The sequence below is a fragment of the Tribolium madens genome, unplaced genomic scaffold, assembly GCF_015345945.1.
Source record: "Tribolium madens isolate multiple individuals breed KSU strain unplaced genomic scaffold, Tmad_KSU_1.1 Scaffold_97;HRSCAF=244;Tcas5.2_LG3a, whole genome shotgun sequence".
NCBI lineage: Eukaryota > Metazoa > Arthropoda > Insecta > Coleoptera > Tenebrionidae > Tribolium > Tribolium madens.
In genome coordinates, this window is record NW_025401069.1 from 13264072 (window position 1) to 13279582 (window position 15511).

General features: G+C 32.7%; 2 protein-coding genes across 4 annotated transcripts in view; one reads left to right on the forward strand and one right to left on the reverse strand.

Moving 5' to 3' along the window:
• The window catches only part of LOC123014261 (ankyrin repeat domain-containing protein SOWAHC), a 49731-nt gene extending 41566 nt beyond the window's left edge, over nt 1-8165 (forward strand). Inside the window, exons 6-13 of one of the 2 annotated variants that reach the window (XM_044413284.1) lie at nt 956-958; nt 4799-4888; nt 6827-6832; nt 7035-7107; nt 7154-7246; nt 7594-7620; nt 7669-7835; nt 7884-8165. In XM_044413284.1, the coding sequence (XP_044269219.1) occupies nt 956-958; nt 4799-4888; nt 6827-6832; nt 7035-7107; nt 7154-7246; nt 7594-7620; nt 7669-7835; nt 7884-8066 (642 nt within the window). In that variant the 3' untranslated portion in view covers nt 8067-8165. The remainder of the gene's footprint in view (nt 1-955; nt 959-4798; nt 4889-6826; nt 6833-7034; nt 7108-7153; nt 7247-7593; nt 7621-7668; nt 7836-7883) is intronic. The other variant, XM_044413285.1, reaches the window with a different exon arrangement.
• A 489-nt stretch (nt 8166-8654) lies between these two features.
• On the reverse strand, nt 8655-12793 carry LOC123014260 (coiled-coil domain-containing protein 102A). 2 transcript variants are annotated; one of them, XM_044413283.1, is made up of 7 exons: nt 12529-12793; nt 11829-12454; nt 11554-11779; nt 9535-9741; nt 9214-9488; nt 9060-9114; nt 8655-8908 (listed from the first exon to the last, which is right to left on the reverse strand). In XM_044413283.1, exons 1-7 carry the CDS (start codon nt 12643-12645, stop codon nt 8900-8902), a joined length of 1515 nt encoding a protein of 504 aa, XP_044269218.1. In that variant the 5' UTR covers nt 12646-12793; the 3' UTR covers nt 8655-8899. The 2 variants fall into 2 exon arrangements, with proteins under 2 accessions (XP_044269218.1, XP_044269217.1); XM_044413282.1 differs by lacking the exon at nt 9060-9114 and having other exon boundaries at nt 12529-12792.
• Nucleotides 12794-15511: the final 2718 nt, after the last annotated feature.

Consider the following 15511-nt stretch of genomic DNA (forward strand, 5'->3'; position numbering starts at 1 on the left):
GCCCCATGGGGGGGCAAACACTCGACGGGGTGCCCTAAAACAAACATCGTGTCCTCGGCGTTATGAGCCTGAGTAAAGGATTTCCTACTGGGCATCCACTCGTTGTTTTTTTACCTTGGGATTTTTATAAGCAAATTTTGGAAAGTTCAACTTATCAAAGAGCGAAAGGAAGTCGTCATGATTTATACCAACACACTGTTTTCAACAATCGTATAATTTTACATTCAACACATTTCGGGATGGAATAATTTTGACTACCCGAGGAAGTGGTAATTTTCGATTGTTAATTGCAAGAAGATCAAATTATGGAAATTTGCAAAAACAAGAGTTCATTATGATTGGATTTCTCTACGCATATTTCATCTAAATTATACGATTTGGGCCTGTTTATCGCGTATTTTCAACCATAGGGTAAACGTGGTACATACGAGTACGTATCCCACGGGGGTAATACACAGGGTGTTCCAATGAAAACGAGCCACCCCGAATATCTCAGAAACTAAAAAGACTCAATTTTGTGTTCAAGGGGGACATTTTTTGTCGTAACCCTCTAACCCCCACGCATCCCAACTTAAAAAAAATAAATAGCATTACCCCACTTGTGGCACATCAAATGAAAGCTATTTTAACAAGCTTTTTAAAAGTTTTTACCAAAATTGAATTAGACAATTGTTCTAATAAAAACGAAACATTTTAGAAAAGAATTGCCAAAAAAAAACCCGAAACAGGTTAATTTTGTTTTTAAAATGGACATTTTTTGACGCAATTTTAAAGGCACCTTCACTAACCCTTTAACCTCAATGCCACTTAACTCTAAAATGTCAAATAGCACCAACCACTGATGATACAAAAAATGAAAACACTTAAATTGCTCTTTAAAAGCTTTTGTCCAAAATGAAATTATTTCTATACATTCACAAAATATCGACAAAAAAACTAATCTTTCAGCAGTCAGTATGTACAAAGGAACTTAAGAACTACATTGCTATTTTTAGGTACTTACATTAAATTATAAGAAACTTGATTACCCCCTGTCCTTTATACGATTATTTTGACAATAAAATAAAAAAAATAAAATAAGTTTGTTACAGCTCCAATAATACTTATAACAATATTAGTAAGTTTGTTGTAATTTATTTTAATAGTTTTTATTAGAAGTAATTACCTAATTCTAATTAACTAATTAAAACTTTATCTTTTGCAAATATCTTATGAATAGGTAATTCTATTCAACTTTAGAAAAGAGGTTCAAATAACATCTTAAAAACACTTTTATTTGATCTGTCACAAGTGAGTCGGTTTGAAATTACGAAATTGCGGTGGGAAAAGTTAAAGGGGTTATTGGGGATGCTTAAAAAATTATGAGAAAAAATGTCTTTTTTAAAAACAAAATTAACCTATTTCGTTTTTTTGCAAATTCTTTCTGGTTTGTTTTTATTAGAACACTCTGTATCTTATAAATGGATGGTCTGATTCAATTTTGGTATAAAGCTTGTTAAAATAGCTTTCATTTGATGTGCCACAAGTAGGGTAGTGCTATTTAATTTTTTTAAGTTGGGGTGCGTGGGGGTTAAAAGGTTACTGAGAATAATTTAAAAATTACGTCAAAAAATGTCCCTCTCGGAAACAAAATTAACCTATTTTGGCGTTTTTGCAAAATTTTTTTAGTTTCTGGGATATTTGTGGTGGCTCGTTTTCATTGAAACACCCTGTACATATGTAGGTATATACAGGTGCGCCAGAACTCGCGCCCCAGAGGAAATTTTCAAGTAAGGTAAGATACCAGAAACATTTAAAAAATTCTATTTGTCAAAAATTTTAACATTTGTTTTTTGACATTTGACATTTTATTATATCTATTTAATGATACTAATGATCTTGTATATGTTTTTTTACAATTATTTAGTAAAAGTTTAAAAATGTTGCCAATAAAAGCCACAAATAACATTGAACAGACTTACAATTTAGGATACAGCTTCCTTGTTTCTTCTTTTAATAGCCTATAGCAAAAAAACTTGAAAAATTATTTTTCCAACAGAAATAAATAGAGTCATAGTGCAAACTTTAAACCCTCATAACTTCGAAATTTTTATAGATAAAATTTTTTTAACATTTTTTCCATGTTCCTGGTATCTAACCTTATATGGCATTTTTCTCTGGGGCGCGAGTTCTGGCGCACCCTGTATAGTATATACATAAATAACATAACATAGTAAAATCGGTTTATTGGTTTATTATTAGAACTTAAAACTTAAATTCAAGAAAACAAATACAAAAACAATTCATTTATAAAAAATTATAAAAATCTAAATGTAGGTATATCATTCGTATGTCATATATGAGCTGCTGCCCTTAGCTAGTTTTAAGTTTTTCCATTGCACAATTTTTATAATTATTAACTTTGAGGGGCATATGTCCCACATTTACCCTAAATTGCGTCTACGTGTCTTGTTAATGAGACCCTCTTTTTATGAAGACATGATGTTCCTGCATTCTGGCACAAAGGTCGTCTTCTGAGGGAAGATCGAGGGTGCCTGAAGGCCGCTACTGTGGAGTCTCGTGGAGGACGGGTGCTTCCAGCACATTTGCATAATGATGATGATAACATATTAAGGGGGCTCACCTGCGCGGCCGGCGGCAATTAGTATCGCGCGTTCGTCAGATCGGAAGATAGGCAAGACAGTGCTACGAGACTGACTCTTGGCCGTTTTGTTCAATTAGTGGGGCATATATGAATCGCGACCGGGGCTGTCACCTCGACTTGACTCACCTGGGGCCTGTCATACCKCCGGCCGCCACTAACACCACCTGCTCACTTGCACGATACTGAGCAACAAACTCGCGAGAGATATTTTACTAAATTTAATAACATCCAATTAAACGAACGATAACAATTTCCGATATTTAATAACGGACTGGATTTTATCGGGGAAACACCAGGAGGCAACCAAAATTTTTTTATTTAAAAAAATATTTGCAATATTTTTTTTTTGATATTTAGGATTTTTGTAAAATGGAAATGTTAATGCATGTTAAATTAGATATTTAAAGAAAAAATGAGCTATTGTGTACTTTTTAAAAATGTAAAAGTCATTTCATTAATTAATAATATACAGGGTGTTTGTGGATTGTGAGCAAATATTTTAACCACTAAGAGAATTTGTTTGTCAAAATGAAGACCAAACAAATTCCATATCCAAATTTTATTTTTGCAATTTCCCCCCTACGATTTTCACGAGCCGTTCAGTGTGTCTGTCCTTGTTAGTTGGAAGTAAAAATATCAATGAAAATAAATTGCATTGAAAGTTTTTATACAGAAAAAAGGAAACTTTTTGTCCAAAAAATTATCACTTGTTTACACGTGTCAGTCTGTTAGTCGTTAATGCTCTTTCGGGCGAATTGTGCACATCGATTTGAAATCAAATTGTTAATCAAGTCATTATGGCCAACTACTCAAACGCCAAATTAACTATAAAAAAAATTGAAGTTGTTTGAAATTGAGCCAAATCGATTGAAAATATCACAAATTGCTTTATTTCAGCCTAAAATTAAGGTTGAAGCAATTATACTAATAAAATACATTAGTTTTGAATTGATTCAGTATTAAAATCGAGCAAAATTGGATTGAAAATAGCTCAAATTGCTTTATTTTAGAAGAAAACCCTTATTAGAGCCAGTATTTGGTTGAAATACTTTGATTTAGGTTGATCGCACAACGCATTTCCAAGACCGATTTTCACTAAATGTTTAGGCAGTTCATTGAAGATCACCAAATTGGACCCCACAAATAACAAAACAATTAGTGAATTTGTGTACGCAGCTCAAATTTATACCTTCGAAGGGCTGTGTGTGCGAACGCAAGCTTCTCTAGCCCGAAGAGTACAAGAAGTGTACATTGCCAACGAATGACCACATTTCGAGCAATTTTTTATAATAGCAAGTATTGACCCACTAACATTGACCCTAATGTAGCGATAATTTTTTTTGTCTTTACGCTGTTTACGTTCCAAAGTTTTTTCTTATGAATGATTGTAAACATTGTATTAAGACATAGGCGGGGACGGGTTTTCAGCCTCAATTTATTTTTAATTTTAACTCAGAAATGACGTGCTTTCGACAAAAGTTGGAATAACGAAAGTTGTTTCTTTTGACTGGTTAAAATATTTGCTCGCAATCCTCAAACACCCTGTATTACAACTGACGTGGGAAATATCTCGTTATGACCAGAGGCGTAGTCGCGAGGTCATAATAGACTCTTGATTTATAAATTCTTTGACATTTTTAAAAATTTGCTCAATGGCTTGTTTTTGTCACTTGAAATAATTGCTAAATAATTATTCTGTTTCATGTTTTCGCCATTTGTGCCTTTTCTTACCTTGGCCGGCTTTTCCAGTATGTAAGTAAGTTTTTTTTTCTCCTGACTCACCTGCGTTTTTTTTTTTTTTTCGTTGAATGATTGGTATCGGGCCTCGAAAATTCAAAGCACTTCTTAGTTGTAATTAATAGATTAATTACTCGATCACGTGCTCGTTGAATTGTGTCGGTGGTACAGTTTTCACATTATTATCAATTTAGTCAATCGTGTTTCATGACAAATTCAGGTGTCGATTCCTGAGAGGAAGTCGTATTTCGGCCGAGCAATTTAGAAAACAAGACAAGACGTATCGGCGACGATCATGTAGCCCACATTTTTCGGATTTTTGTTTTCGTTGTTTTGTAAAAAGGCGTGTTGTTTGCTTTATCGTTTATTTAAATTGTCGAGGAAGGAAGAAAATATGTGACACGTTGTGTGTTACAGACGGTTCTGCATTGGGGCGCCAAACATGGCAATCCGAAGATCATCCAAATGTTTGCTGGCAAATACAAGGTTGATGTCAACGGAAAAACGGTAAGTTTAGGAACGGTAATTCATTGCCGTGGAATTCTATTTGCATTATCGAGAAAAATTAGAAAAAAAAATTAAATAGAGTTAAAATATTTTTACATTTTACATGTATTAATGAGTATAATTAAAATTTCAACTGCCAGTCATTTAATATTATTAATGAGAAGTGTTGCTCCTAATCAATTTAAATCAACAATCATTAAAATGGCACAAAACGTGTAATACATTAATTTTTATTGATTTTTATTGAATCATTTGCATTCCAAATTAGAGAAATAAATTTCAAGCTACATGACCTACATTTGTGAAACCTTTTTAATTTTTCTGCTGTGTCACTGAATTTTTTTATAATACAGGTATAGAGTGAAACAAAAAAAAAGATTACTGTCAAGATTTTTTATTAAGTATAATTAAAAGTAGCTCAAAAAATGTCAATGTAAATGCACCTTTACTGTCATTATGATTGATATTAAAAAACTGTCAAATTAACTTTTACATACATGAATTTTTACAAAATGCCAGTTGTATCAGTTTTTAATCCCGCTATCGTCTTTTGTTTTCGACTTATAGACAAAAATTGACATTTTAGCGAAATCTAAAAAAATTAATATCTTCGTTATTATAGAAGACACAGATTTGAAATAAAGACATTATACAGGCACTTTTTTACGTAGAATTTAATAATGTAGTTAACAATTTTTTTTAGTTCTTTGTTTAACCGTAATAAAATAAACTTGTATTTTTTTTAATGGGAATCATAAATGGCTGTCATTTTTCAAAAGCTTGTTTTTTTTCTAATCTAAAAAATATATACTTATTTGTAACAAATTATTATAATACTTTTTTAGTAAAAAATTATCTTTGATTTTTGTTCGCAGTTGGCCATGAAAAAATTTTGCATCTTCAACTAAAAGAATTTAAACTATATTATTCAACCAGTTTCACTAATGAAAGAGTTTTCTAAGTACTAAGTAATGAAAAAAATGCAAAATAAATCGTAAATCAACTTATTGGCGACTAATAACATTTACCTCCATTAGATCATCAAAAAAATGTTTTGACAAAAATGTGTTGACTGTTGACACATTTGTTTTTCCTATTTTTGGATTTTTTAAAAATATGTTATAATTTTGTTCTGAGGCGCTCGCATATTTGTTCAATACTTCTCACTTATCGTATTATTTAAATTTTTATAATCGTATCTATTTTTTCATCTATTTTACAGTTCACAAAACTCTTATTGATTATTATTTACACATTTGGAGCGAAATAGTTTTTCCAAGGCCAACTATTATCAAACAAAATATGTACTTCATTTTTTAAGTATAATTATAAAAAAATATTCTGTCACAAATAAATATTTTTTAGATCAGAAAAAAATAAGCTTTTCAAAATTGCCATAGCCGCCTATGATTTCCATTTAAAAAAATACTAGTTTATCTTATCACGGCTAAACCAACAACTGAAAAAAATTGTTAACTACATTATTAAATTCCTCGTAAAAAAGTGCCTTTATAATGTCTTTATTTCAAATCCGTATCTTCTATAATAATGAAGATATGAATTTTTTTAGATTTCGCCAAAATGTCAACTTTTGTGTTTTTATGTTTTTAAATAATGTCTAACAGAAAAATTAATCCTAAAAGGAGTTACGAACTAAAAGAAAGAAATAAATACCGCACAAAATCTTTTAAAACTTGCTTTTTGTTAGTTTCAGTTTTTTAATTAAAATTTTTAAATGAAAAACTTAATGATTAAACCGACAAAGTTCAGTGTTATTTCCCTACAAGCAAGCTAACTGTACCGTCGGTTTTACAGCGCTATTAGAGCAAAATTACTGTAGAAGCAGATTGTAATACTTAGTAAATAGCTCTGGACATTAGTTAACATATCATTACATTATTTTTTTTAATTTTTTTCCGGTGCTGTTTCATCAAACAGAACGGGGTAAGTTCGTTATCTTTTTTATATCTTTAGAGAGTAAAATTATTTATTCCTGATGCGTTTTTACCTACAGTAGCCTCTTCTTCCGTCTTGACGCATGCCGGGCATTCCTGCAGTTATGTCACATCTTAGATTAACTTTAATACAAGAGATAACAGCTTGTTTATGATGTTTACATTTGTATAAAGTCGTTTTTCTTACTTAGGGATACACACCATTACATCTGGCAGCGCAGTTCGGGCATAAAGAGATCTACGATATGCTAATAAATGAATACCGTGAGTATTTTTGTGGTCAATAACAAATTTTACAAAAAAAATATAGATGCTGATTCAAGAATCAGGGATTATAGCGGCAGGTTGCCGGCCTATTATTTGGAAAGTAGAGATCAAAAAATCCGAAAAGATAACATCCGCAGTGAGTATAAAACATCCGCAAAGCATGGCAAGCTTCCTGCACATAAACCTAGCTTTCGACTTAAACCTAAAGTTGCAATAGATAGAGCGGCATGTGCCAGGGCACATCCACATCTTGTCGGTACCTATCAAGTAAACAAGTAGTTTTTTTTTTCCTCGGGTGGCTTTAACATATCTCAATTTTTGGGTAGTTTCAAGCATGACTGTTGTATTTTATATTTTTATATTCTTTTAGATAGTATGTAGTGTTTCAGCACAGCTTTTTCTTCAGTATTATTACTCTTGCATGTACAAACAATAAAATGTGTCTAATCAATTTCGCTTTTCTTTTTCCCCATTTATTTACAGAAATAAAAGGGCGGAAAAAACCCACAGGTGAGTCTATGATTTTTTTTTGAGACTCCTAAATCGAGTGCGTTTCAGATAAAGATTTGGGGTTTTTAAGGATAGGCTCGTTAAATGTTCGAGTTAAAAAGACAACAGAGGCTTTTAGTAATTTCTTAGGGGTTGGAAGTGGTTCAGTGAATGCCCTTGAAACCACAAGTGAGAAAGTGCACAAAGGGTGGGGCTCCGCCGATAATGTCAATCAGGTATAAAAATAAAAAAAATCGTCGAAATTTTTACATTTTTTTCCCCAGGAGAATATAAATCCGGGGCCTAAAATTACCACAGTAAAGAAGAAATCAAAAAGGCCTTATTCGTCGGGGATGAACAGTACTCCAGGGACTCCCCGTCAAATGTCAAGAAATTTTTCCAATTTCTACACAAATGACTCGGATTCGGACTCAGCAGCCGGATTTGACTCACAATGGAAGCACTAATTTCCTATTTATTAAGCGACACATCACGGTGATTGGATTCGAATACGCTTGATTTTTTTATAACATATTGTGATCAATAATAAACATGTTTTAATTAAATATTTATTGGCACGAATTATACGTGATACATAGCCCTGAGCGAAACAGCTAGGTACAATTTTATTTATATAAAAACAGTTTCGTTTGTTAAATCAATGGTGCTTTGTAAATAAATCATAATCATATTTTAAGGCACTAATAAGTGCAACACTGGTTGAAAATTGAACAAGTAGTTATTGCTACATGTGATTGGGATTGAAACTAAAACTAAACTGGTTAGATACTAGACTAGTTCATTCCCCTTGGAACAAAATTCTTATCACCCTGTTAAATGGAATAATCTGATAGGGGAAAACAAGTGCGAGAGATTTCTACGTATACACAACAATCATGCAATTTTTGAAAATACACTGTAAACAAATTCAGTCTACTCTTTACATATCAGTCAAAAAAACAGGACAAACCTAACAGACAGTAGGCCATAGCTCGCTTCTTATCTCAATAAATGTCAAACTGCAAATTGGAAAAAAATCACATTAAAATTGTGCCTCATATAAAAATAATATAATTTAATCTACTGTTAAGTAACAACTAGGTACAGAGTTATGTACAAGCAATAAATAAGGGAAAAGTAACACAAACGCTGTAAAAACGTCGTGTTGAACACATAATTTTTCCTTTGAAAAATACTAAGTACGTGGAAGAAATCAAACTAATATTCAGTAACATCATCATCACTACCATCCTCCGTGAGCAGAGCTCCTCGATGCGACAGCAAACTTGACGAACTACAATTACGTAACCTGCACAAAAACAACCATTTAAGTGTTTTTCCAAGAGGAAATTCGAAATAGTTTAGTGAAACAGTTCCGAAACATTTAAAACTCGTTGGAACAACGATGTTAATTAGCAAAATCCATGCATAACTACAACTCCAGTCACAGAAATACTCACACATTCGTTCTCATCGTAAAGTGCCATTTCTTCTCCCCCATCTTCTTTTTCCATACTGAAAATAAGGGAAGCACAGAAAGAAGGAAATTAAACCTTATCCCAGTTAATCAAGAAGCACAAATCTACTGTTTTAGTAACAATATTAAACACAAACCTCGTATGCAAATGCTGTAATTGGACTTGGAAGTTATCGACTTGTTCTTGAAGCTCATCGTTTGTTCTTTGTAGTTTTCTAATATTATTTGACGCAGTATCGAGCTCATCTTCAGCTACTGCTAAATCTCTCTTCAATTCTTCAACTCTACTTCGCAATTTCTTCACTTCAGATTCGTATTGCTCCGCCCTTCTCACCGCATGAGCCAATTCTGTTATTTTGTCTTGGACCATTTTCTTCAACTTGTTCTGCGAGTGCCTCAATTCGGATATTTCCTAAAACAAATTTTATCAAAAAAATACAAAAATAGAAACAACATACTTTATTCTTATCAGACAACTCCTGTTGCAAATGCCTGACTTCAGCGTCCGAATTTGATAAAGGTCGGCCTTTTCTTTCCATCCGTTCTTGCATGTCTCTTAACTCTGCTCGCAATTTTTTATTATCTCGCTCCAATCCCAGTTTTTCAGTTTCCAAACGCTCCCGCTTGCCCCATTCGGCCGCATTTTCAGCTTGAAGCCGTTCCAACTGAAAAATTTCAGTTAACCTCCTTGATCTTGGGTTTATCATGAGTAATTATTACTCAGACATTAAAAGTAAAAAAACAAGTTTCATAAGACCAGTCTTGAAGCACGAATTCAAGTTTAAATAACGAGTGGCGTAACCACGTTTTTTGTGATTTGCCTCCATTTTGATTCTCTAATACAACGCGACGTCATCAAAAGGCGACTATCAAATGTTTACTTTTAAAATAAACTCATTACCAAAGGTCACAACAATCCTTAAATCAATTAAAGTAATTTTTTTTATTTAAACAGCATAAAGAGGGCAAATTGAAAAAAATAGTAAAAAAACCCGTTTCATAAGACTTTGAAGCATTCATTCTTTAAATTAACTCCTACGCTACTCGTTTTTTAAACTTGAATTCGTGCTTTTTTAATATACTTAAACGTTGTTAATTTATTAGTCATAATCATACAGGATGTTCCGTCTAAACCCCATATTAAAAGTATTGGGAGTTCGAATAATCATATTTCTTTGAAAATTGGTACATAGCCATAATGCATTAAGACCTCCTAAATGAAAATATTTTTAAGATGCCGGCACTTCCGGTTATACCGGAAGTCGGTCTCAATTTTCTTATTTTAAATGCAAAGCTATGTTTTTTACTGCGTTTTTGGATTAATCGGGTTATTTTAAGAGAGTTTTCATCAGCTTTCCCTATACTCAAATTTAGCAGTCTTTGAAATATTTGGAGTTTTTCAAAAAAATTTGGATCTGCACCTTCCACTTTAAAAATCGGTAACTGTGCTATTTTTTAAAATGTTAAATTCGTTTCTTTGGCGTTTTAAAAAAAAAGCTTAGATCTTTATTCTGGTGTTTTGAAATTTTGAAAAAAAAAATAACAAACTCTAAAATTTCAAAAAATTTAAAAAATTGTTAAAGCTACTTAAACTTAGATTTAATTAATTTATTTTGTATTTATGGAGAGTCTAACTAAAGTATGATGTCGTTCATTAAACAAAAATAATTTTTTTTCACTTGCTAGCTTTAAATAATGATCGCATGGTAGAACTTATTAATAATAATCAAGTTTGCATAACTTTGATTCTCCATATTTTGGCACTGTTTGTCAAATAATAAGTCACTATCGATGTTTATTGAGAAACAATTTTGACATTTTTGATTTCCATAGCAAACTATGTGAAAACGGGTGTGGCTAGTAATAAATTTTCTGTAGTCTTAAAAAAAGTCCATAACTTGAAAATTAATAAATTTAGGTATAGGGGATGTTCATACAGATCAATGCACAATTAAATTCTCTTCTATTTAATAAAATAAAAATTGGGGTATTTCATTAAAAAAAAATGAGATGAATGTTTGAATTATTACAAAAATAACTTTTTTTTCCAAAATTTGAAAACACCAGAAAAAGGATCTAAGCTTTCTCTTTCAAACGCCAAAAAAATTCAAAATCTTAAAAAATGGCAGTTACCGATTTTTAAAGTGGAAGGTGCAGATCCAAAAATTTCATAAACCGCTAAATTTAGGTATAGGGAAAGCTGATAAAAACTCCCTTAAAATAAGCCGATTAATCCAAAAACGCAGTAAAAAATATAGCTTTCCATTTAAAATAAGAAAGTTGAGACCGACTTCCGGTATAACCGGAAATGCCACCATCTTAAAAATATATTCATTTAGGAGAACTTAATGGTTTATGGCTATGTACCAATTTTCAAATAAATACGATTATTCCAACTCCCAATACTTCTAATGTGGGGTTTAGACGGAACACCCTGTATATTAGTATTGCCGTGACAGTAGGAAAATCGTACATACTTCAGCCCTGAGGTCATTGAGTCGTTTATCCATGCCCTCGCGAGAGTTGGCCTCATCCTGCAAGTCAGCTCTGATTAACCTAATCTCTTCCTGATGCTGATCCTGCAGCGATAATAATTCTCTTGCCGCTTCCTGTTTCGCTTCCTTTAACTCGTCACACTTTTCTTTGACTTCTTGCAACTCAATTGTTAATTTATCTATGACTCTGTGCAGTTGAGACTTTTCTCTGAAATCCCCAAAAGTAAACAAAAGACTCATTTTGCCTAAAAACTTACTCTCGTTCAACTTGGAGCGTTTTTGTGGTTTCCTCCAACCTCAATTGTAACATTGACAATTTCTGGATGACGTACTCCTCATCGTAGTCTTCTTTGGGGGGCCCAGATTTTGGCACCCCGTTTGCCAACTCATTTTTCTCATCTAAATCTTTGACATATCGAGGAACAGCCCCCTGTAGGATATAGTCTTCGATGCAGCCATCCTGGAGGGCTGTACTGTCGCATTCAGGCTGTCTCGTGGCTCCATTTTCCCGAGCTGGGGAGCCGTTACTTTGACTAAAAACAAAGTCTTTGAGGGGGTCCTCTCCTAAGGCTTCAAAAATTTGGCTATCAAATTGCCCTGCGTGTTTCAAGAGCAAAATATGTATTTTCTCCATTTCTTTCTTAAGTTGATCGTTTTGTATTTCGAGTTCCTCTTTGTCGCGTTTGTAGGTGGCAGTGTCTTTGGTGGCGGTGTCCAATTTCGTCCTCAATTGCTTGCATTCCTCTCGTGCTTTATTTCTTTCGTTCCTCACTTTACTCCACTTTTCCCTCCAATTGGCGGTGCAGTCGGACCACCAGCGCATCGTTTTCTCCATTTGGGCGGCCCTTCCGCGCGCCTCCTCCAATTCGCGCTGTCGTAGGGCCTGCAAAGTTTCCAAAAATTCGATTTCTTCCACATCTTTGATCATAGCGCACTATTATATGGAAAGTTGTTTACCTCATTTGCTTCCCACTCGGTGATGTCGGCAATTCTGGAGGATGTGATGGAGGCCGAGTCGTGGTCTCGCGGGTGGTGACGTCTTGAGGATGTGCCGCTAGTCGTGCTTTGGGACATTGCGGTGGCGAGAAAATTCACATAATTTACTCAAAAGTATGCGATCAAATTGGTTTTAAGGGAAGGTAAAACGATAAAAACATTTTAACTGACACAACTGACAGCTTCTATAACCTCAAACTTGTAGGGGAAACAGGTGTAGCAACTACGCTGCCAACCGTTAAGAGCGAAAGAGAGATGAGGGTGTTGGGTGTTAACAAATTTTATATTTTTGATATTTTTGACTTTATGAGAAATTTTCTCGATAACTATTTATCGTAGAACACTGATAGGAGAAAATCAGCCGCCAATAGATGGTACTAAAACATCAATGTTTTCCCCATTTGAATAGTTTACAGTTGATGAGCCAGATGTCTCTTTTCCTAATTTTGGCACGTAGCTTAGACGACGGCGCAGCGACGTTTTGGCGGAATTTTGTAACAACTTTAAAGTTTCATATAAGCTGTCACCTAATGTTTTGTAGGAGTATTTTTTATTTAAAATAATAATGCCAAAAGTTGAAATCTTCATTTTAGAAAGTAATGCATCGAAATAGACCCTCCCACACAGTTTCTGCAATGAAGTAGGAAGCAAAAACGCTTGCAAGTACTCACATTTACATTGACTTGTCAAATTGACAAAAATGGAAAACTAATATTGTCAAAATATGTTTTTCCCATTTGGATAGTTCCAAGTTGGACACCAGGGGTCAGCTACTTTGCTGATTTTCTCTTTTCTGTATATTTTTTTTGTATATGATAGAAAAATAAATTTTCTTTCCAACGTTACAAGATATTAGAGGTTATCTCCAATAAGTCCGGAGTTATTGCCATTAGACCACTCCAGGTGCCAAAAATCGACCAAAATCTCGACAAAAATCAAAAAAAAAATTAACTTTAAAATTGATCCATTTAACGTTTTTTACATTCCTAGAGGTCTTAAAGACACAAATTAGTGCATAAAACGTTATTGGGTCAAGTTTAAAAAATTACGAATTTTTTGAGTTTTTGAAGGTGAGCTGTATCGTAAAAATAGTCAATTTACATTTTTTTTAAGTTGTAAAAACGCTTGAAATATGATTTTTTAGACGTAAAATTACTCGCTGAACACGATGCAACAAGTTAAAATACTCTACGATGCATAGTTTTTGAGATATTGAGTAATAAAGTTAAGAATAAGGCTAAAAGTACTATATCCGATTTTGACCAAAAATCAACATTTTTTTGATTTTTATGAAAAACTAGTACTATATGTAAAATTAACCGGAGAACACGCCTGATAACATCGTTTTGACCTAGGACTCATAATTTTTGAGAAATGAATTTTTTTTTTAAAAAACTAAAAATGCCTTTGTTCCCGGAACCATAACCCGGAGCGACTTCCGGTTTGCGCCAGTAAATAGATAATTTTAAGCTAATTTTAATGGTTTTTACCCGTTTGCTCTAAGTTTCGTAGAAAAACGCGTTTAAATTTTCACAATTTTGACAATTTTCACTTTTTGAACATCGATTACAGCGAAACTATTAGAGTTAGAGCAATCAGTTCAACTCCATCGTAATCAGCGTAAGAAAATCTATCGACTGAGGCCAAAGCCAAGTCGATATCTCGCAAAAAAAATTTGAATTTTTAAACGCCGATTACGGCGAAACTAAAGGAGATTGCGCAAAATAATTGGGAAATTCGTAATTAGCGCGTCAAAATCTATCGGATAAGATAGGTTTAAATCGAATCTGAGACATGTTCAAAAACACTAGATTTTAAGGGGGGGGGTGTTAACAAATTTTTAGTTTTTTTGTTTTGTAAATTGCGGCAAAACTGTGTCTCAATGACAAAATATTTTGACCTAAACCTATGTAAAATGTTCCGGGGAATCGATTGGCGTCAATTAAACTGCAAAATTTATAGTAGTTTTAAAGTTATAGTCGGATTTAAATTTTCGATATTTTTGACTATATCAGAAATTTTCTCGATAACTATTCATCGTAGAGCATCGTAGAGAAAATTCAATTTTCTATCCAACGGTACCAAATATAAGAGGTTATCTCTAATAAGTCCGGAGTTATTGCCATTAGACCGCTCCGGGTGCCAAAAATCGACCAGAATCTCGACAAAAATCAAAAAAAAATTTTTGTTTTTTTTTTGATATTTTTGACTTTATCAGAAATTTTTTCGATAACTATTTATCGTAGAACACTGATCTTTTTTGTATATGATAGAAAATTACATTTTCTTTTCAAACATAAGAAGTTATCATCAATAAGTCAGCAGTTATTTAAAAAAAAATGCAAAATTGACCAAAATCTAGACCAAAAAAATAACTTTAGCATTGCTCCATACAATGTTTTTTACATTCCTAAAGGTCTCAACTCAAAAAAGTGCATAAAACGTTTTTGGGTCTACTATGAAAAATTACGAATTTTTTGATTTTTTGAAGGTGAATAAAGTTAATAATAGTGCCAAAAATCGACCAAAATTTCTATAAAAATAAAAAAAAACTTTAGAATTGATCCATATAACGTAAAAATAGTCAATTCGCCATAAAAACGTCTACTTGAGAATTTTTGGGTTTACGTGCTGGACCCATCTGAGCAATTTGTCGTAACATAAGAATAAAAAAATAACAATATTAGTAATATATTTATTTAGTTAAATTAATAATTATTTTTGGTTAATTTTTCAGTAGATTTTAGAGCATTTCTTACACAAAAACTAACTATGTTAAAAAATAAAATTGACAAAAGAAAGTAGAAAATTGCAAAATTATACGTATGTACTTACATATGAATTTCTATTCAATTTAGGTATAAATGTTATATTAGTTTTCATTTGTGGCCTTTTATTTACGAATTTTACTACCAAATTGACAAAATTACTTATTTTTCTTAAT